This window comes from Dermacentor andersoni, chromosome 3 (genome assembly GCF_023375885.2).
Source record: "Dermacentor andersoni chromosome 3, qqDerAnde1_hic_scaffold, whole genome shotgun sequence".
Taxonomy (NCBI): domain Eukaryota; kingdom Metazoa; phylum Arthropoda; class Arachnida; order Ixodida; family Ixodidae; genus Dermacentor; species Dermacentor andersoni.
The window spans coordinates 206,239,124-206,261,102 of record NC_092816.1 but is presented as its reverse complement, the minus strand read 5'-3'; the positions used below and the strand labels follow the sequence as shown (position 1 = coordinate 206,261,102).

The window sequence follows — 21,979 nt, the reverse complement described above, 5'->3', positions numbered from 1 at the left end:
TGCAGAGTCCCACCGGCGATGCCGAAGCCTACAACGTCTGCAACATCTTTCTTTTTTTCTTTTTTGTTCTTGAAGCACGGCTTAATTAACAGTAGGCGAAGAGCGCTGATATGTTTAACACTAGCTCAGCGTGACGTGACAATGGATTACGTCATGGGCCGAAGGAGCGTAGTGCACTAAAAGATCAAAATAAATTTGTATAAACCAGTCTCATACCTAGGGCAGTAGTAGCATCTTCAGCTAAATTCAAAGCTCCAAGTAATCACTGCGCGCCGGTAAGGACGCCGGTGCTGGTCGGTGAGAACCGAAGCGGCATGCTTTCGAGTACGGACTAAGAATTTTCTCATTTCATAGCAATGCTTGCTTTCTCGCCGGCATTTTTCTATTGCTTTTCAATTAAGTTATTACACACATACTTAAAATGCTATTACGAGAGTTTTGTCACCCACATCATTTGAGGCTTTCTTTTACTTGCCTCGATAGTTTCACGTGCACGGCTCTTAATGCATACTTGCGCTTTATTTCTCCAAATACTGACAATAGGAGGCCAAGCGCATTTGTACTTTCTCGCTTCAACATTGTTTTAGGTTTCCACTGTAAACACCATGCTAATATAAAATATATGGAAATGTAGACACAGGACAAATCTTATTATGTTTTCGAAAGAGAAGGATATGGCAAATTAAGAACCATTTCTAAAGGTATCGATAATCTATTCCTAGAGAATGAATATGTTGTACGTTTACGTCGCTTCAAATTGCGTTACGTCCTTTTTTTTACCCTGAAAAACACCTGCAGACTTCAGTGATCCTTTCGGCAGAGTCTTTTATCAACGACCTGTGAAGTGAGCGAGAGTGATATGTGTCTCAGTATTGTTTTTATTTCCAGTTAGCAATGCTAACGACTCGTGAAAAAAAAAAAAAACTCTTGTAATAATTTAGAACATTTATTAAGGATGGAAGCATCATCACTTGCAGGCAGAAGACATAAATATATACAGGGTGTCCCATTTAACTGTCATGCACTCAGATTTAAAAGAAAGAGCAATTGCGACAGTCAAAGATTGTTTCCGGTACAGTGGAGTAGCTTCCAGTAATTTTCCATTACTGAGACCTAATTAGGTAATTGTATTTAATTATATAACTGGAGACGTACCATCCTAATTATCAAAGTGTTAACGAGGTATTTGTAGGCACAACCAAGGGACATCTAATTGCGCTATTTTAAGCGACGCCCTAATTGCGTACTAATTTTTCCCTACTCATAAATAAACCTCCCTAAATACGAAAAATAGCACTTGACTGCGCTCCCACCCGCATCATAAAGCAACACCCTCGAACAAGCTCCCTCTGAGTTAGCAAGAACGAAACAAAGAAAATAAGGAAAGGTATCATGATGGAGCTAGTTCCTTAGATGCCGCGCCCCGGCTGAAGTAACACGTCGTGTTTGGTATTAGTTGGAAACAACCTGCGATAGCTGTTTTCTTATCGTAGATAAGTGCATGGATGGTATTTCTCTTTCTTTTTTTTTTTCTACAATACCTATCACGACAAAAGTGAATTCACAACGTCAGTGGAAAGCTTTAAAAGTGCGTTTTGTTTCGTCTCAGTCGCCATATCTTTTTCTTATGAGCAGAAGGTAAGAAGGTAAACATGATGGTTGCCTTGGGTGCTGCTAATGGCAACAATAGCAAGGCCGCAAATGGGGGTGTTATTTTAGATGCACCAAATTTTTAAAATTACAAAATATTTAAGTCATAGTAACGTTATGTTTCCCATTCGAGTGTACGGATAGGTAACCTCTAAATGCAGAGCAATTTCAGCGATTAGGTGCGTAATTGGCGAAGAGACGGTAATTAACTTTCTAATTATCAACAATAAGTAGCTACGGCAAATGAGTACTTCGGTGCCAGTCCTCGACAATACCTCTCCCACCGATTAAATTTTGAATAGCGGATTTCATGTGGGAGCTACCGAACAATTAGTTCCCCTTGGCAGGCTCCTTGAAAGGAGCCTGGCCGAAACCGAAAGGAGCCGAAAGGAGCCTGAAACCGAAACTGGCTGAAAAAAAGAGCGTCAGTGTCGTCGATGCCGCCACGCCTCCGCCTTTCGTCACGTCTTCGAGGCACCCCCGGTCCGGCCCCGCGAGCAGCTTGCGTTATCTCTTTGCTGTCTGCGGCGTTGGTCTAGCGCTTCAGTGCCGGCAGTCCGCCAAATTTACTTCGTCATTCCATTGGGGGCTACGTGTCCACTTCCATAGACGAAATGCCGTTTCAGGGGCCCGACGGAATGACGGAGTCCCACTGCCACGTCTTCCACTTCTCTGGTATCAGCAAGATGGAGCGCCAGCACACAGCAGCCACCGAGCACCGAGCTCTACTCATTTTGTGAATTTGTTAGACTTTGCTAGTGGACTGCTATTTCCTCCTTAACTGCGATGAAGATGGAGCCTCACGCGTGTCCGCCGGGCTCGGCAGTGCCCGCGGCGGCTGCCTCCAGGAAGCGCAACGGCACCGAGAGCGACACTGACAGCGACGACACTATGCAGTACTATGTCAGCAGTGAAGATTCTTGCGACGACACCTTCGAGCTGGTGTGGAGTCGTAAAGCAAAGCGAAGATTTCTCAGCGCATCATCGAATTCGAGTGAGTCCACCGTGAGATCTTCGTGGGATACCGAGGAGCTCACCATCCTGTTCTCGCCAGTTCGCGCCACTGACAACCTGAGATGCCTCAACAGGCAAGCCGTGTGTTCTCATCTAGAGGCGCTGGTTCCAAACGAAATCAAAGACATCAGGGTGAACACCCGTAAGAACGTGCTAGCTATTGACGTAGAACACGCGGTTGCGTTGGATTCCTTGCGCAAGGTCACGGAACTTGGCGGGATGAAAGCCCGCCCTCATATTCCGCTCGGCAAACAAGTCCGTACTGGCGTAATTTACGATGTTGACGAGACCATCATCGACTCCGATCTGTCAATCTTAATCAAGCCAGCTACGGAAAACACCATCATCACAAACGCGTTTCGTCTCGGCACGTCACGGTGTGTGAAGATCATATTTAAGGGCGAATCACTCCCATCGCACGTAAAAGTGGGCCACTTCCGACACGCAGTTCGCCCCTTTATACCAAAACCGCTGCAGTGCTGGAAGTGCAAGAAGCTTGGCCATGTGAGTAGTGTGTGCAATAACACTACCATCTGTTCTCGCTGCACTGGGCCCCACACCACAAACACGTGCGAGGCCAGTGTGCTGAAGTGCACAAACTGCTGCGGCCCTCACGATGCATCTTCGAAGGAATGCCCTTTGATTCGAAAGGAAATGCAAATATTGAAGAAAATGGTTAGAGACCACTCGTCTCACCGAGAAGCAGCAGCATCTATTAAGCGACGACGATCACGTCGCCGACGTCGATCAAGAGCCTCCAAAGCCTCTGCAGAACGCCACACACGTATATTACCACCCACTCTTCCGCCCAGGCCAAACGCAGTTAGCTCACAGGACAAGGGTGCATCGACCAGCACGGCTGCTGACGCGTGGCCTGCACTCCCAAAGCTACATGCCCCTACTGAGCGAAATGATACTTCTGCAGTAGGGGACACTTCGTCTGTTCCTGATAAATTGGCGGACCAAGATCAACAAATTGTTGTTATGATCAGCTCTCTGGTGAGTGCTATTCGTGTTCTACTGGACAAGCTACAGACACCAACAGCCCGAAGTGCATTGCAAGTGCTGGATGCCATCAGTCCGGTTCTGGGGAGCCTTCAGAAGTCCAGTGCTTGAGAACTTCTACAGCAGAACCATGGCTCATCGACAACAACAAAGATCGTTCCGGGATGATGTGAGAAGTGCCTCCATATTCCAATGGAATGCGAGAGGCCTGAGGTCTCGTATTTCGGATTTCCGACAGTTCGTATTTGCAAACCATTTTCCTATACTGGTCATCTGTGAACCGAACTTATCAGCCTCCATAAGACTATCGGGATATGAACCTTTTCTTTCAAACACGTGTGGCCGTAGTAGTAAGGTTCTGGTTTACATTCGCAAGGACCTTAGGTATTTTTCCCAACATGTAATGCCACACGACGGTAACCAATACGTCTGTGTTACTGTGAAAAAGAAGAAGCTGTCTTTTACTCTTATTGGCGTCTACCTTTCCCCAACAAGTCAGTTTGATAGAAAAAGACTGGAAGATATTATGGCTGACACTCCCGGTCCTTGGATAATAACAGGGGACTTCAACGCTCACCACCATATATGGGGAAGCTCCAGGATAAATTCGAGGGGCAGGTCACTAGTATCCTTTGCATCAGGCCACAACCTGTGTCTTCTAAATGACGGAAGCCCGACATTTCTGCGAGGAACTACATACAGTAGCTGCCTTGACTTGACTTTGGTGTCACGTTGCCTGACTTTGAGCGTGCAGTGGTTCAGTGATATTGAAACCCATGGAAGTGATCATATTCCGACCTATGTGAGAATCGATGGACTAGACGCCGCATTACCGGTAGTCTCTCGCCAAATCGACTGGTCTGTCTTTCAAAATCGCGTAGAAGACACATGCAAGACACATATTGCACGAAGATTAGAAGACATAATTACAGACGCTATGCAAGATTGTACACGCTGCTTCACACATCCATCAAAGCGTACAGAGAATGACATTGAATTGGAAAGGCTTCGTGCACTACGTCGCCGAGCTGAAAGGAGGTACAGGCGCACGAAGTCAATTCTTGACCTCAGAGAAGCTCGGCGCATGCAAAAGAAGATCAAACGCCGAATGGATAAGCTAGCGGATCAAAGATGGAAATGTTTTTGCGACTCACGAGACCCCCGCAAGCCAATGTCCTGTGTGTGGCGTACCCTACGGGGTCTTTGCTCAAGTCCCCAGCAACGACACCCATTCAACGCCCTTGCTCTCTATCAAAACCGCCGCGAGATAGACGTCGCAGAGGAATTTTGTGCGAACGTCGCCGGCGGCACAGTTTTAGTCCCTGACGTGGCTCTAGGCAACATCCCCGGCCCACGAGATGCAAGTATGGACGCTCCATTCTCTATGGAAGAGTTAGAAGCTGCTATGGCGCAATGCAGGTGTTCGTCTTCACCAGGACCCGATGGCATAACATATACTGCTTTGCGCCACCTAGGCAGAGAAGCACGAAGAGAACTCCTCAGCCTTTTTAATAGTTCATGGCAAGATGGTGTCGTCCCACAGGAATGGAAACGCGGCCGCCTGGTACCGCTTCTAAAAGCAGGAAAGTCACCACTCGAACTGGCATCCTATCGGCCTATAGCTCTTGCCAGCTGCGTCGGGAAGCTCATGGAACGTATGATCCTCATGCGTCTCGAATGGTACCTTGAACACCATAAAATTTACCCTGACTCTATGGCGGGATTTCGACGCGGTCGTTCATCGATTGACAGTGTCATCGATCTAGTATCATCTGTGGAACAACAAAAATCTCGGAAGCGATTATCAGTAGCGCTCTTTCTTGACGTGAAAGGCGCTTACGACAACGTTTCCCATCAAACCATTCTAGACGCACTTCTGGCAATTGAACTAGGAGGGCGAGTGTATCGATGGGTCAGTAACTACTTGACACAAAGGTCCTTGTTCTTACGAACGGAAGATGGTCCGACTACCGACCACTACACATGCCGAGGCGTTCCCCAAGGCGGTGTTCTAAGCCCTATTATTTTCAACCTCGCGCTTCTTGGGCTGGCCGAATCCCTACCGGAAACAGTGAGTGTTTCAATCTACGCCGACGACATCTGCATCTGGACATCAGCGGTCACTCGCCTGCAGGTTCGCGCACGGCTACAGAAAGCAGCAACACAGGCATCTGACTACCTTCACACACAAGGCCTTACCATCTCTACAGAACAATGTGCATTAGTCGCTTTTACGCGAAAAACGATGACTCCTTATCCAGTATGCATCAATGGTGAGCCTATCTCCTACAAGAGAAATCACCGGTTTTTGGGCGTCATTGTAGACCGGGACCTCACTTGGAGCCCTCATGTTGCCCACTTAAAGAAGAAGCTTACATCTATTGTTCACGTCTTCAAGTTCATCGCCGGCAAAACATGGGGATCGTCAGTGGGCTCCATGCTACAGTTATATCGAGCACTGTTCATCGGATTCCTACGCTATAGCTCCCCCGTGCTTGCTAAAACATGCAAGTCAAATCTTCGAGAACTTCAGAGCGTGCAGGCGCAGGCACTACGTGTTTGCCTAGGCCTTCCGCGCAGCGCCTCGACAGCTGGAACCATTATAATGGCTCAAGATCATCCGATCACGACTTACATCAGCACTGACACGCTTAGAGCCCATGTTCGTCATGTTTCACGGATGCAGTCAAGCTCTCTTGCGTGTCTGCCAGAACGACGACCACAGGCGTCCTTCTACAACAAGGTCAACATCCATCGTGCCTCCTTACCATCGGGTTTCACACCCTCTGCACGTTCAACCTCAGCTTTGTGGTGTTTAAAACAACCTCAAGTGCGTCTTATGATTCCAGGGATAAGAAAGAAGACCGACCTGCCTACCTTGGCCTTGAAGCAAGCAGCTCTGGATTGTTTGCACACTTTCTACTTTGATCGAGTACATATAGTTACGGATGGCTCTTCCACTCAGACCAGCTCCACCAGCGCAGTGGTCATACCATCCCGTTCACTAAGCATCCAATACAAGATTTCTCACTTGACAGCATCGACTAGTTCGGAGCTTGTTGCCCTCCGAGGTGCCGTTGATTATATTAATAACCAACCGGCTTATCCGTGGGCAATATTCTGCGATTCGAAGGCGGCCTTACAATGTCTTCTGGCATCTCTTCGTCGCGGGTCATGTGAACAACTCGTGTCGGAGATAAGAGAAATGCACCATCACATGATCGCGAAAGGACACGACGTCGTGTTTCAGTGGCTGCCTGGTCATTGCGGTATCTCCGGCAACGACCTCGCTGACGAAGCTGCTAGAAAAGCTCACGAGGGAGCAACCCTTGTTTCAATACCTTTATCGCGGACCGACGCAGCCCAACACTTAGGCAAGCTAGCGCACTCTTTGACATTGGAGAAGTGGCACACACCTGAATTCACTCACCATCGCTTGCATTCCCTCGATCCCTCTATGCAACTGCGGCTGTTACCAGGTCTTCCGCGAAATGAGGAAACAGTGCTGTGCCGCTTACGTTTGGGCGTCGCATTCACAAATGCTTATGCATTTCTGATTGGAATGGCTGATAGCGCCGAGTGCAATGCCTGCGGTGTCGAGGAAACCATAGAACACCTACTGTGCTACTGCCCATCTTATGAAAATGAAAGGCAAGACCTCTGCACAGCTCTCAATCAGCTAGATGGAAAGCCGTTCACCTTGAACAAGATCTTGGGATCATGGCCTCGCATATCACAGCTACAAAAGGCCACAAAAGCGCTGCTGCGATATTTGAAAGCGACCGGATTGAGTCAGCGTCTGTGATTCGGACTGAGTGACCGACTGATATCTCCAGTGGACTTTCTCTCTTCTTCTTTTTTTTTAATCTTTCCGTCCCCCTTTCCCTTTCCCCAGTGTAGGGTAGCCAACCGGGCTCAGTCCTGGTTAACCTCCCTACCTTTCATTTATCATTTTCTCTCTTCACGCGCAGTGGACTGGAAGGCACGAGCCTGTAGATGGGCAGGCTTGGTCACCTGACCCCTCTATGCTCGATTTCTTTCTTTGGGGTTTATGTGTAAAATCATGTATACATGATTGAGACGATGAAAGTCAGGAGAGCTCGAGGCAAGGATAACCGGTCTGCCGTAGAATTCCAACGTCGCTCATCGAGAAAGCCACTGAAGATGTGATAAAGCGGACTCAGTACTGTGTAGCTGAAGCGGACACGCATCAGCTACACACCGCCACTGCCACACCGCCACTGCCTCTCCGAGTGCCGACGAGAGGCCCCGAGGACTACCGTTCGTGCTGGTCTGCCGAAGAAGGGGGATCCGATTCCTGGAGTGCCGGGCACTGCTGTGGAAGGCTGCCGCAGGTCCAGGGAGCCCACTCGAACGTCGCCAAGGTCGACGGCCACACCCTGGGTCGCCAGCATCACGTGCCTGTTCGAACCTCCATGGCTCCCGTCGCCAGTGAGAAGCTAGCGCTCAAACCTTCTTGGCCCAGAGCCACGTCCATAATACCAGCTTGGCGCCGCTTCGCCTTCGATCACACCTCGGGTCACGCGCCTCGAAGGCTCGTGCCGTTGGGACCGGTCGGCGCACATCGTCCTCTCCTTTTCTTTTTCTGTCCCATGCCTCTTACATATGACAGAGATACTGCAGATTCTTCGGGAAGGCGAATCGGTATTAGTCATAGCGAAGTATAAAACAATTTCACGAAGGAAGATTACACCACCGAGTGACGCCCGATTCTTAAAAATTCAATTATGGGGTTTCACGTGCGAAAACCACGATCTGATTATCAAGTGCGCCATAGTGGGAGACTCCGGAAATTTGGACCACCTCGTGTTCTTTAAAGTGCACCTAAATCTAAGCACACGGCTGTTTTCGCACTTCGGCCCCATCGAGATGCGACCGCGGTAGCCAGGATTCGATTCCGCGACCTCGTGCTTAGCAACCCAACACCATGGCCACTAAACCACGGCGGGTGACGCCAGAGTCTTAATGGTGCGAGGGGACTGAGGTTGTGAAATTGAACTGTCCTATACTATGAGGTCTTGTATGTACTAATATAAGGCCGTCACTTTAGTGAACAATTCTTCGAGGTCACACAAACTGTCGTCACGTGCAGCTGTTATTAAAAGATTCTATATATATATATATATATATATATATATATATATATATATATATATATAGATGGGGGGGGGGGGTGTACACAACTTATGTGGGCAATGTTCTGACTGGTGGGAGTGGCCACGGGACGCTTGTTTTGTCATAGGCTGGCTTTTTTCGTCGCGACAGTAAGTGTAAAAATAGAGCATGTGGGGCCGAATATTGAGGGCAGCGGGAGAACCTAAGGCGGAACCCGGACTGGTCCGTGTTCTAGATTTTGATGTCCCCGTTGCCGCTTCGGAGAGGCGGCGGGAATAATGCAAAATAATCGCGTGTTGTCAGAAGTAACAAAAGCGAACTATTAAAAAATGTAATCACGCCCAGCTGCCAACTTGTGACGCTAAGTTCCATATACCGCGTGCCGCGACTTCTGCAACACCAGTCAGAACCTTGCAGCTTCCGGGTGTTTATGGGCAGGGAAATTTACAAGGATCCCTTCAGAATAATGCAGGGGAAAATGTCGTAAATAGGAAATTTTCATAAATAGGAATGGGAATTCTCCTTCAATGCACGGAACGCACGGGCCGCGACACTTGCTCACAGGCCCGAAACGGGTTGGTTACGCTGGACCTTTGCTCCTTCGACTTCTTATTCTCACACTCGGTGGACAGCTACCCAGTTAGCTCTAGCTCAGCGAGTGCGCCTACTCGATCGGTCTTGCGGGGAGCCTTTGTCTGTAAGCGCTGTATCTTGGTTTAATATGGTCGTGTTGGTTGGCGATCGTACTCCGGAGCTTGCTCAGCGCCGTGTCAGAGAGTCGACGAACCCTGCCGCAGCACCGTTTTGCATTGCGGAGTGAAGGAGCGTTGTGCCCAGTCCTGACCGTCACTAGCAGGCCAAGCCTTGTGGAAACCCATCTCCACAGACTTCATGGAGGTACCTTTGCTTCGACTCATTGCCCCCTTGCGATCACAAGCAGGCAGTGATTACGGCGCTTGTCCCTCGTGCCATGGACACTTGCTCCTCGGCTGCAGACTTGAAAGAGGAGCTGGATGTGGTCCGGAACGACTTGAAACGGAATGGCTACACGAGGTATTTCACTGAAAAAGGGGTGCGGCAAGTAATGACCGGGCATTGAAGGCAGTAGACAGAAGACGTCCCGGGATATTCAACACCGAAACGCGCAACGATCCCCTTCATTCGTGAAATTAGCGTACCGCTTTTCAGAATTTTCAAGAAACAGGGCGTCCAGATCGCGCATGTGCCGCCGAGCAAGCCCAGGAATGAACTCGGGAACATCCTTTGCCCCGCTCAAGATTCCTCAAGATTTCCTGTGCAGATTGTGAATCTGTCTAAATCGGAGAAACTGACGGCATAAATACGAAGTCTACGCTAACCATGTGTAATCAAATTTCATCTCGGAGCACGTTGAAAACACGCCCCATGTGATAGACTGGGACGAAAAAGACCGTCACGTAACGAAGGTTCTTTGCATGATTACGTCAGGAATCGCTCGTTCTCCAAACGACGAACAACACGCTAGACAATATGCAATGCTATCTTCACAACGTGTCCCCTAAAACCCGGCGAAGAGTGCTCAAGCATATATAAATGATTTTAGTAACGACCTACACAATGGGAACAAGGGATCTGAACGGATCCCGAAACGTGAAGCTCTGTGTGTGTGTTTGTGTATACATTGGTCAATTATCTGTTATAGTAACGATGCTCTTACCGTACGAGATGGCGTTCCGTCAAACTTTCGATTGCAATCAAGCTTATTGGGGGCTTGATGTTATGATACACAATGCTGTTTACGTATTGATTCATCTGTATTTGTGCATTTTGGAACATAGGCTTGTTTTGCAATTATTCGCATAGGGAAATCACTTAAAATGAGAAAAATAATATGACAATTCAAAGAGTTGTAACAAACAGTACATCAATAAAACAAACATATGCTACCACAACTAGCCAAGCTATGAGAACGTTGGATATATTTTGGCAACGTTCTAATAGGAAAAGTTTTAGAAGGCTTTGTTGCGGTACGCCCACGAGTAACGCATTAATACGGCCTCCCGAAATATTGAGTAAATATTTTTGGTAAAGCAACGCGCATTTTTTTTAGATCACGGATTTTAGGAACTCAATGTTTGTACCTTGGCAAATACTCACAAGCTAGCCAGAATAATGTCCTACTTTATGAGAGGCCGAAGGTTCAATATGAAAAAAAAAATGGCCTGATATATCCGCGCGTTCCTTCAACTGCGCAAGGGTGTAGAACCGTAATCTGGTTATATAAGCACATCAATAATACTGGATCCAATGCAGCTTTATCACGAGTAGTTTGAGGGATAGGAAGGCCGACGTGCAATTTCACAAATGCATCTCTAATAAAGATCTGCATGCGCTTCTTTCAGATTTATCAGGGTATGATCCTTACAGCATTGGTAGGGCACTTATGACTACAGATGCACACGGCATTCACGCTTATTCACGCTTAGAATTGAGACTTGCACCTATTGTACAACTCTAACTGCTTTCAATTCTGAAAAGAAGGAATATACATGTATTTTAAAACTTGAAATGAAGTGATAATGAATCAGCTTCCGCGGTACTGTTTTTGTTCCAATCCATGCCGCCTAGTTTTTCTTCAATGTTTACGAAGACCCCACTAAGCATTTCAAATTCTCCACAAAGTTATGGAATTTGGTCGGCCTAGTTTTCCTGAGTCAGAAAGAAAGTACTATTCGGGAATTTAGCGCAGCGCCCCAATTTTCTCTGGAAGTTGAAGCAATGAAACCAAGTGTGTTGTGTGCACAAAGACAAAACCTTTTTCCATGGCGATTTGGCTAATATGACAGCGTAAAAACCATCATTTCCAGGTCTGTGTTGTACGGACGAAACTCAATGGAGCTTGAAGTAAAATCTATTGCTGCACTACTGCTGGAAAAGGTAGGAAAACATGTTTTACGATGCGTGTACGTGTGTTTACGTGGAAACCAGAGGTGATGTCCTCCTTTTCTGCAGGTCCTCCACCCGTTTTACGTCTTCCAAATTGCCAGCATCATAGTGTGGTTACTAGACCTCTACTATTTCTACGCCGGCTGCATAATAGCCTTCTCAGTGACTTCCATCACACTTGCACTTCTCGAAGCCAGAAAGGTCAGTGGGATATTGTGTGATCGCAGTGTCAGTGTACTATAACTTATAGACACCAATGGCTCAGTTCGCCCCGTAGCCAACGGAAATGATATAGGCCCACAAGTGACTCTTAGACGTCCCACCATGAGCCTCTTGTTCGAGGCACCTTACTTTGAGTATTTGTTGCCAGGTACGCTCCTCGGATGCCGCTACTGCTAAGTCTCTGCACAAATAACGAAGAACTTGGGTTGGTTGGATACGCATTCCAAGATTTTAGAAATATTTGAAGTATGACGATAAAAAAAAAACAGGGAAAATTCCGTTGCCAATAGTTTGTGTTTTTATGTAAAGCGTTTGTTTAAATGCGGTAAGTGCAATATTAGTGGAAAAAATTTGTTTTACTTCGCAAAACCAAAGTGCAAAACACTCAATCTTCCATCAGGAAAAAAAAATCAACTTTTTTTATAATATTTAAAGTTGGAGCTTAGAATTCACGGCTGTTAATTTCTAGGCATTTTGGCTAATTTCTTTTTCATTGGCTCTACTGTTCGGACAATTTTCGATTCTTCAGCAACGAAATCGTGTACTTGCGATTGACCGCCTCAGCAAAGGTTCTATTTTGCCGCGTGTACTGGGGCTCGGTCTCCTCAGTTTTCCAAATACCATAAGCCTACACCTAAGCACGTGTAAAGGGTGTCTATGCCAGAATTTCCGATACACTTTAAAGAGAGTGCAATGGCCGGTAATTGTAAGGTTTCTTTCGTCCAAATATTAGATTATTTCTTCCTCATCCGCGGTGAGCGGTAATTTCCGGTGATTATGGAGTCATGCACGGTCTCACGCGATAAAAAGGACAATAAGAACTGAACACGAAAAGAATTGCGACAAAAGGTGGACACCGAACAAGCAATGGTAATTTTCGGCAACGAATTTCTCGCGCCCGCGGCCAATAGAGTGCCCCCTAATAATGTCATGCTTACAGATAATTCTTGAAGCAATAAAATACAACCTAAATGAGAAAGAAAAAAACAGCAAGTAGTAACATCACAATTTCTGTGAACGCGCAGTTGTGATTCTGATTTTATCTTTTTTTTACAGCAAATGCTGCATCTTGCATCGCTGGTTTCCCGCACGAATGAAGGGACTGCACTAGTCGTGCGTGCGAGCAATGGTACGTGTGCTTAAATTCGCATTACACGTTTCACACATAGCGCGTCCGCTCACTTGCGTGACGTCCTGAATAATTTAAGCGTCAGATAGAATCTGACCAGCATGAAGTCTTTGTGTGTGCGAACGTTCTTTGTGTTTCTTTTTCAATGCTAATCATGACCTTTCTGCTACATCTGAGCTTAGCAGAGCATTTCCAAAGATGCGCAATGAAAATCATCAAAGCAACCTCAGCACACAGTATATGTACATCATGTTTACATGAGTATGAAAAACAGCTGAAAGGGAGCATTAGCACGGTAGCACCCTTTTGCCTAAATTCGTGGGAACGGAGAAATCGCTTTTCTCGGGAATCGCCGTACCGATTTTGATTTTGTTTTAATGCAGGAACTGAATAGCCAATTTTCAATTTATGGCATAAATTGTAGAAACAATTTGGAAATATTTCATAGTCCAAGAACCTCGGTTATCACGTTTACAACGTTTTAACTCAGCAATAAAACGGGACATCACAATTTTGTAAACTGCACCTAATAAAACATGCAAAGAGGGCAGAATTGGTGTATAAGATCACTCTCACATGTAATACTAATTCGTGAGAACAAATTTTCAATATCCTCGTACATGTATTTTCATTTTTTTCCATAAGTTGTAAATTCATATACCAAATTTTCCGCTTTAGATGCCTTAGCAGATGCAGTTCCCATAGAACTGATGTGAAGGGATTTGACCACTTGCGTCAAGAACAGCCTTCAATAAAATTGAGAATCGTGGGACTCGGTCGATGAGTTCGACATGGCGCGCCGCGTGCTTCATGTCTTCAGTCGTTCTCTTATTCTTATATCTGCCTCTACTGCCTTATATCTACTTCTACTTCTACCTATATCTGTTTAGGTGCACGGCCAAGGCCTTTCAAATTTCAAGCATCTATTTATACAGCGAAGCGGTCTATGTCTGCGATCGTCGGATTTCTTCGTGGCGTAAAGTCGGCAGACAACTATAATCATCAATGGCTCATAACCCTAAATGCAATGGCTCGTGCCTTCGTAAAGCAGAGTCTACAAACACTCGGCAAGATGAAGCGAACAGTGCATACATTCTTTGGAATCAGTAACACAACATACAGAACAGCATACGTTTCAGTAAACAACAAGCTTAAAACAAGCATCGGAAAAACACAATCGAAAAGGCACTTCTGAGCCTACACGCAATGCGAAGCACGTAGCGCTCCCCGCATACGTTTTCCGTTATAGATCACCGTTAGGCAAGCTGCCGCCGAGACGGCAACTTGAGGATAGCATACGAAGCAGGGAGTGACGTAGCTACACTTTCGTACGTAAAAGAAGAGCCCGCCTGGCAACTGATTCATGTTGCGAGTGTGGTATGGGAAGGCCGCGTACAGTGAGGAGTCCTGAAGGCCAGCGTGCATAAGAGGCTCGGCGAATTTCTCTTCTCCGTGTTACACTGTTTCTAGGCGCACAATGTAGCGGCGCAAGCAAGGTCGCAGGCCGTCGAAGCATCTTAGGTCAATAAATAAAAAAATAAATTATGATGTTTGACGACGCAAAACCACAATCTCATTCATAGGCACGCCGTAGTGGGCGACTCCGGATAATTGGACCACCTGGAGGTCTCTAACGTGCACCTAAAACTTAATTCACGGGTGTTTTGGTTAATAATAAGGTAAACTGCATGTCAATGTCGCCACGTGAATAATTTCAATCTATGTCGCAATGGGTAACCGTTCGAGTTGTCGTTTACAGCTTCGCTGTCCAACTAGCTTTGCAGCGTGAATTGTAGAGCATCCTCCTTCAGAGTTAAGGAGTTCCGACAGTTTTCGCTAAAATAGCACGATCTAAATCAAAAGTCTGCTTCTAGAGCTACTAGCGCTTTCCCTCCGAACTGCAACAAAGCTCTTTCGAAAGTTATTCAGCGGTTGTCTCATGAAAACCTTTCTACAGTGTACGTGTATAATAATACGGAAATTGGAGTTACCCGCCGCGGTGACTTCGCGGCAGTGACGTTGCGCTGATAATGACGAGGCTGCGAGTTTGATGGGAGCGGAATGCAGAAACTTTCGTGCACCGCGCACTGGGTGCACGCGGAAGAACCCAGGGTGACCAAAATAAATCCGGAGCCGTCACTCACTACCGCATATGCATGCATCGCAATGACATTGTGGTTTTCTCACGTAAGACATTAGGATTTAGTTGTGCGAGAAGAGGTTTATTAGTTGTGTGTTCCTTCAAGGACGCTACAAAAAGGAACGGCGGGGCGGCGTGAGGCAGCGTTTCGAAAGAGGCCCCATGCAGCGACAAGCAGCGCGAGCATAGCGTAGGCGACGCTGCTTGAATGAGACGCGTCTTTTTCCTCACAATCGCCCTCGCAAAAAAAGAGCCATCCTGGCGATCTAAGAGGTTCCAGGCACAGGGTTGCGGTAGGGCTTCAGACGCGCCACGTGGACGAGGTCACGTCCACGCCAGCGCACGTCGTCAGATGGAGAAAGTGTCTCAATGGGAAAGTTCATCGGGAATGGTTGCTCCCATACGCCGTAAGGCCCTTCGTATTTTGGGACAAGTTTTGAGCAACGTCGAGGAGTTTGTCAAGGAAGAGCCCGCGATACAAGATACCCTAGATGGGATATTTGGGACCCCAATGGGACCCCATAGGTGGGATATTTTAGTGAGTCGGCGTGGCTTTCGTCCTGGCGCTGTTGTTCTTGTGATGTAAAGGTGCGTTCGAGCTGGTGGCACTGTTCGAGTTGTCGGGCAGCTTCGTACACAGGTGTGCAGGCGGGAGCGTCAGGACGGTACGGAAAGAGAGCGAGGATGGTATGCGAAGGCTCGCGTCGATACAGGGTGAAGAAAGACGAAAATCCTGTCGTAGCTTGTATCGCGGTGTTGTATGCGAATGTTACAAAAGCAAGAACGAGGTGGCAGTTACAGATAATTCTAATACCGAAACCAGGAAAACCGGAGGACATAATGAACATCCGACCCATATCACTTACCTCGTGTCTGGGTAAGCTTTTCGAAAAGGCTATACAAACGTGACTAACCTATACATTGAAAATGGCAACATATTCGAAACTACGTTCAGCTTTCGACAGCATATGCCGGTACAGGACCCATTTCCCCTACTGAAAGAAGTGTTAAATCAGCCAGAGAGAATAAATGTGGACAGATTCATAGTGGCATTAGATATAAAATAAGCTTTGCATACCATCTCGCACGAAAGCATTTAAACATAATTATGGAACATGCACTGCAGACACTGTGCTTATGAATACATAAAATACTTTCTATACAACCGCACTGCCGCGATAGTGTTAGGATCCACCCGCTGAGACTTTCTACGGACCCCCAAAAGAGGAACGCCGCAAGGTTCAATCCTCTCCCCGCTTCTCTTCAATATAGGAATGAACGGACTAGCAGGGAAACTACAACGTGTCCCAAACGTAGGACATGCTATTTACCGAGACGACGTAACTTTCTTGATCGCCAAGGGATCGTTAGGAGGGCGTCAGGAAAGGTTCGAGAAGGCAATTAGTATCGTAGGTGGCACGATTTTCGCCCCGGAGGATTCCGAACTAATCTGAGTAAGAGCACCTTTTACACGAAAGGACGATATAACTCCCTTAACGCTTGCTCTGCGAGGCCAAAGAATACAGGAGGTATCTAAGGCCCACATACTCGGCCTGTGGATAAAAGAAAATGGAGCAGTTGGGCACGCAATCGCAAATCTCCGGAAAGCGGTTAACAGTTTGTCTAGAACGATAAACAGAGTAGCGAGAAGCCGGAAAGGCTTCAAGGAGGAAGAGACGATAAGGTTCGCTAAGGCATTTATCATAGGCCGCATAACCTTCAGCCTTCCTTTCGAAAATGCATCAAACTCAGAGGACACTGAAATAAATAAATCGAGATCTCATAAGGCAGCGCTTGGCCTACGGATCTGCACGAACACGACCCTCTTTGAGGGTATGGGTATCCGCAACACTTTAGAGGAACTTCTGGCTGCAACCCTGATCGCACAACGGTAAAAGCTCAATGCCACTGAGCAACGTTGAACACTTATCCGCCGATTAGGGTACCCACTCAGACCGACAGATTGCATCGACACAACAAAACTCCTCACACCGGACGAACGAGCTGAGATTTTTGTGCCCCCAATCCCAAAAATATGAGCTATAAATAATAAACAACGGCGCTTTGCACGAGCCAGGACACTGAAACGCAAGTTTGGAAGAAATCCGCATGTTTTTTACACGGGCGCATGCAAACTGAATAATCACACCTTCACTCTGGTAGCCACAAACGCACAAACTACTATTTCCGCAACAGTCAGAAGAGTCCGTGGTACCGCAGGGGCTACTGTGGTGGCTATAGGAATGCATGACGCTGAAAGCAGATCACGTTCAGCTTTAATACTAACCGGCTCACAGTCGGCATGTCACGTTTTTATGACAGGCACCCTGCCCAAGCTCGCAATGAAAATCCTAGGAAGAAAGTTTACAGAGCACAACGATATTACATGGTGTCCCGCACACGCCGGAGTGAAGGGGAACGAAAGGGCGGACCGGCTCGCTCGAGAATATAGCATCCGAACGACGGAACGCAAACTCGTAGAATCCCCGATAATTGTCTTGGAATCATAGAGACAAGGAAGGCAACGTATAGCTTTTCAGACCCATCCTTGGACTTAGCTGAAATGCGGGACTGGCGCAAACAACAAGCACGTACACATCCACATCTACTCCTATTACACCACCTACACCCCTCCCGGTACCCCAACACTTGCCCGTGCTGCGGGCGTCCGCCATCTCTTGACCATATCACATGGCCGTGCCGAAGTCGGCCACAAGAAATCCAATCATCTCTTTTGGGGCAAAACTCCAACAGTAGGCAGTGGGAGGCGAGGCTCGCCACTACGGTGCTGGAGGACCAATTGGCCATTCTCGACCAAGCCCGACATGCCGCGATCCCCAGTGGGACCCTGGACTGAGGGACCACCCACTGGACCTGGATCGAATCTTCAATAAAGGTTTATGCTACTACCGTGATCAGATTACACGTACATCGCGAGCATGTCACTGAGAGTGCGGTTAAACAATTTTTCAAGCCCGTTAGTGTGCGGATAGTTTGACGTGCTCGTTCGATGAATAATGTACGTGGCACTCCGAAAGCAGAACTTCGACGACTTCGAAGAGGAAGGCGCAATCTCTATCACTACGTGATTCTCGAGGTGCGCCATGGCGAAGGATGAAGCGATGGAGGACTAAAGAGGCTACATCCCGCGCTGTAGCATTTGGGAAAGCAGCATGTCATGATCCAGCCGGTTTTGTGGACGAGAAAGGCCTCGAGGCAACCTGCTTTAGACAGACGCTCCGCAGCGTGGTGGTGATCAACGATGACTGACCGCCTCGAATTTCCAGCTCTACAGGTACTGGGGAAAGTGTTCGACTCCAAACATGAGGGCCAGGCCTTCCTTCTCCAGCTGGCTGTAGCATTGCTCTGCGGCATGAAGCCGACAAGAAGCAAATGGCACAGGGCGTTCCTGGCCATCATCGCCCCGGTGTGCCAGGACGGTTCCCACGCCGTGCAGCGACGCATCTACCGCCAGGACGACAGGCTTGGCGGGATCGAAGTGTACCAGCACTGGAGCCTTGGTGATTAGGTCCTTGCTGTGCTGGAAGGCCCGGTCCTGCTCATTCTTTTAGACCCATTGCTGACCATCTCTAAGCAGAAGGAGCGGCTGTGGTTGCTCCGACAGGTTCGGCAGGAAACTCTTGTAGAAGTTGATAAGGATGAGGAAGCTCTGAAGCTCCTTCTTGTTCTGGGATTTAGGTGCATTGAGCACAGCATCAACTTTGCGGGGAGGCGGGTCTAGGCCAGGCTGACAAATGACATGTCCCAGGTACTCAAAAGTGGGGCCAGGAAAAAGCAGTTTTTAGCATGACGTTGACACCGGCGTCCTGCAATCATGCCGGGAATTTGGGCAGCTTCTAGAGGTGGTCACTGTCGTCACTGCCAGTAACCAGGATGTCGTCCAAGTACACCGCGACGTGCTTCATGCCCCTGAAGAGGTTGTCTATCGCCCTCTGAAGTATGGGTGGGGCTGAGGCCACACCATACGGTAAGCGCGTGTACATTCTACGGCAGTAGTAGTTAGGACGAATACGTTCGTGTGACTTAAATACTCCGGCATGACCACATTGCAGATCGTCATGAACGGATGCACAGATTTGTGACCTTAGGCTCGGGTAATTACCGTAAGCTACCGACAGCTTTCGGGAGCGCAGTTGCGTCGGTGCAGCAGCCGATTCCATATGGCGAAAGGAACAGCTTGGCGTCGGAGCGATCGGGATACAGGGATGGTCGATGATCCAGACAGATAGGCAAAAAGGGAAACGATCCACGGCTCACGACGTTGTTCGGTGCCAGTTAAATCAAGGTCGAGAGATGACATGGAGTGAGTGCAAGTGGTTCCAGAGGCCGAGTCTGGAGGTAGATGTGAATGGAACAAGGCGTCTGCGTCTAAGTGCTTGTGTCCACAGCGGTAGACAACGCGAATATTGTGCTCCTGGATTTGGTGTGCTCAGCGTGCTAGGCGGCCACATGGACCTTCGAACGTGGCGAGCCAAAAAATCCACGTAGTGATCAGTTACCAGCTAGAATGGGCGGAACTTGCCAAGAACACATACTAGAGTCAAGCACCCTTTTTCAGTCGCGCTTCAATTGGCGTCTGCTTTTGTTAGCGTGCTACTCGCAAGGCAACGACGCATTCAGAGCAGCCGGGCTTTCGTTACGCCAGAACTGCGCCAAGACCGACCCGCTGGTATTTGCATGTACTTTAGTTGCAGCTGTCGGGTTGAAATGGTGAAGAATTGATTGATAGGTAAGAATACGACGCAGCGTAGCAAACGCGACGTCACATACAGGGGAACAGAGGGAGAGGTCCGCGCCACCGAGTAGGAGCTGGGTCAAGGGCGACATCATGGATGTGAAATTGCGAACAAAGAACTGGAAATACGAGCATAATCCCACAAAACTGCGTTTTTTTATCTTATTAGACTTCTGAAACTCAGCGACTGCACGCAGTTTCACAGCGTCAGATAGAAAGGCGTGCTTGGACACGGTGTGGCCCTAGGGGGTCAGCTCCTGGCCGGCGAAGCGGCACTTCTTGAAGTTGAGTTGCAGGCCGGCGTTTGTTAGACGCGTCAAAACCTGTTTAAGGCGAAGTAGGTGGGTAGAAAAATTAGGCGAGAAAACCACGACACCGTCCAAGTGACATAGACACATAGACCACTTGAAGCCACGCAGCGTATTGTCTGAGTCGTTCAAGCGTGGCAAGCGCGTTGCAAAGTTAAAAGGGTATTATGTTGAATTCTTGTAGGCCATCAGGTGTAATAAATGCAGTTTTTTCGCGATCGGCTTCAGCCATCGGGATCTGCCAGTAGCCAAAACGTAACTCTACGGACGAAAAGAATTGTGCTCTTTGAAGGCTGTGAAGGGCGTCGTCGATGCGCGGCAAAGGATAGACGTCTTTGCGCGTTACTTTGTTCATTCGAAGGTAGTTCATGGTAGTCAATGGTAGTCAACGCGAAATCAAATGGACCCGTCCATCTGGCGAACGAGAACGACAGGAGATGCCCAGGACTGTGGGGTGGTTCGTTAACGACTTGGCTCGCTAATGACGTGACGCTCTTCGGCAGAGACATGGTAGAGCTTTCGACCCAACGGCTCCTGTGAACCGGTGTAAGTGTAGTACTGCACTTCAGATGTTTGGCGAAGGTGCGGCTGAGAAAAATTCAACGAATTTCTAAAATGGTGTAGAAGATTAAGAAGCTAGTAGTGTTCGACAGCGGTCAGGATATCGGCGATGGAACTCGGGGACATGTCACTCGACGACTTTTCAAGCATTAAATGGGAATTGTTGAAGTCAATATGGCAAGAGTCGTCTGGCACGTTAATAAAGGGTCAAGGTGTTCCACATGGCCGAGACGTTCACCAACAAGCACCGTAACAGATGCAAAATGTATTGCGCTATATTGCAGACGCATAAAGTACTGCACAATATTGCACAAAAATTTTGCTGACGGCGGCGGCGGTGTGAAGCGTTGCAAAAGGCAATGAAACAGCTTTACGACTCATGAAGAAGTCAGACGGTATGAATAAGACAGTAGCATCGGTAGCGGCACTTCAGGAGACTGGCACAAAAGCAAAAGAAACAGGCGGAATGTTGGTGTCCCTCCTCACGACCAATTAGGCGGCCGATCTAGAGCTTCGTGGGATGATGTATCACAGAGTAGCGAAAATTCAACTTCAGCGCGTGCGCAGACGATGAAAGCATTGTGACGCGATAGGAAATCCCACTCGAGAATGACGTCCTGTGAGCAGACAGACAGAACAATAAGCTCGACAATATACATAATGCCTTGTGTAATCACAGGGCCAGTAAAAGCTGCGAGAGGTGTAACGTGTTGCGTGCTTGCCGTGTGAAGCGGCAGTCTAGAGTGGCGTGGTCGCCTTGTGCAATGAACGACACAGTTCGGCGGCTATAACAGAAGCGGTGGCGCCGGTGTCCACAAGCACAAAAGAAGAAACAACTTCGACCAGTATTGCGTCCATGTTAGCGGGAGATGAATGAGGACTTGGGAAGTGCGAAGACGGCGCACTTCTTGCCTGGTGAACTGCGGCGCTGAGTTTTCCTGGTCGATTGGTGCGGGTTGGTGACGCATTGGGGAGAGCGATCGTCTACGAGGAGATGGTGAGCGACGGCCGTATTTCGATGGGGGCGAACTGCAAGACGCCCATGTACTGTACATTGGCTCCACGTTAAAAAATCCAAGAGTCAAAATTAATCCGGAGTCTCCCAGTATGGCATACTTCATAATGAGATCGTC

The 21,979-nt window shown here is 47.9% G+C and overlaps 1 protein-coding gene across 5 annotated transcripts in view; it reads left to right on the top strand.

Moving 5' to 3' along the window:
- The window catches only part of LOC126524341 (polyamine-transporting ATPase 13A3-like), a 358,071-nt gene that overhangs the window by 133,332 nt on the left and 202,760 nt on the right, over window positions 1–21,979 (top strand). For all 5 annotated transcript variants that reach the window (XM_072287406.1, XM_072287408.1, XM_055067260.2 and 2 more), the window contains 3 exons: window positions 11,652–11,721; window positions 11,797–11,931; window positions 13,009–13,081. In XM_072287406.1, coding sequence (XP_072143507.1) covers window positions 11,652–11,721; window positions 11,797–11,931; window positions 13,009–13,081 — 278 coding nt within the window. The remainder of the gene's footprint in view (window positions 1–11,651; window positions 11,722–11,796; window positions 11,932–13,008; window positions 13,082–21,979) is intronic.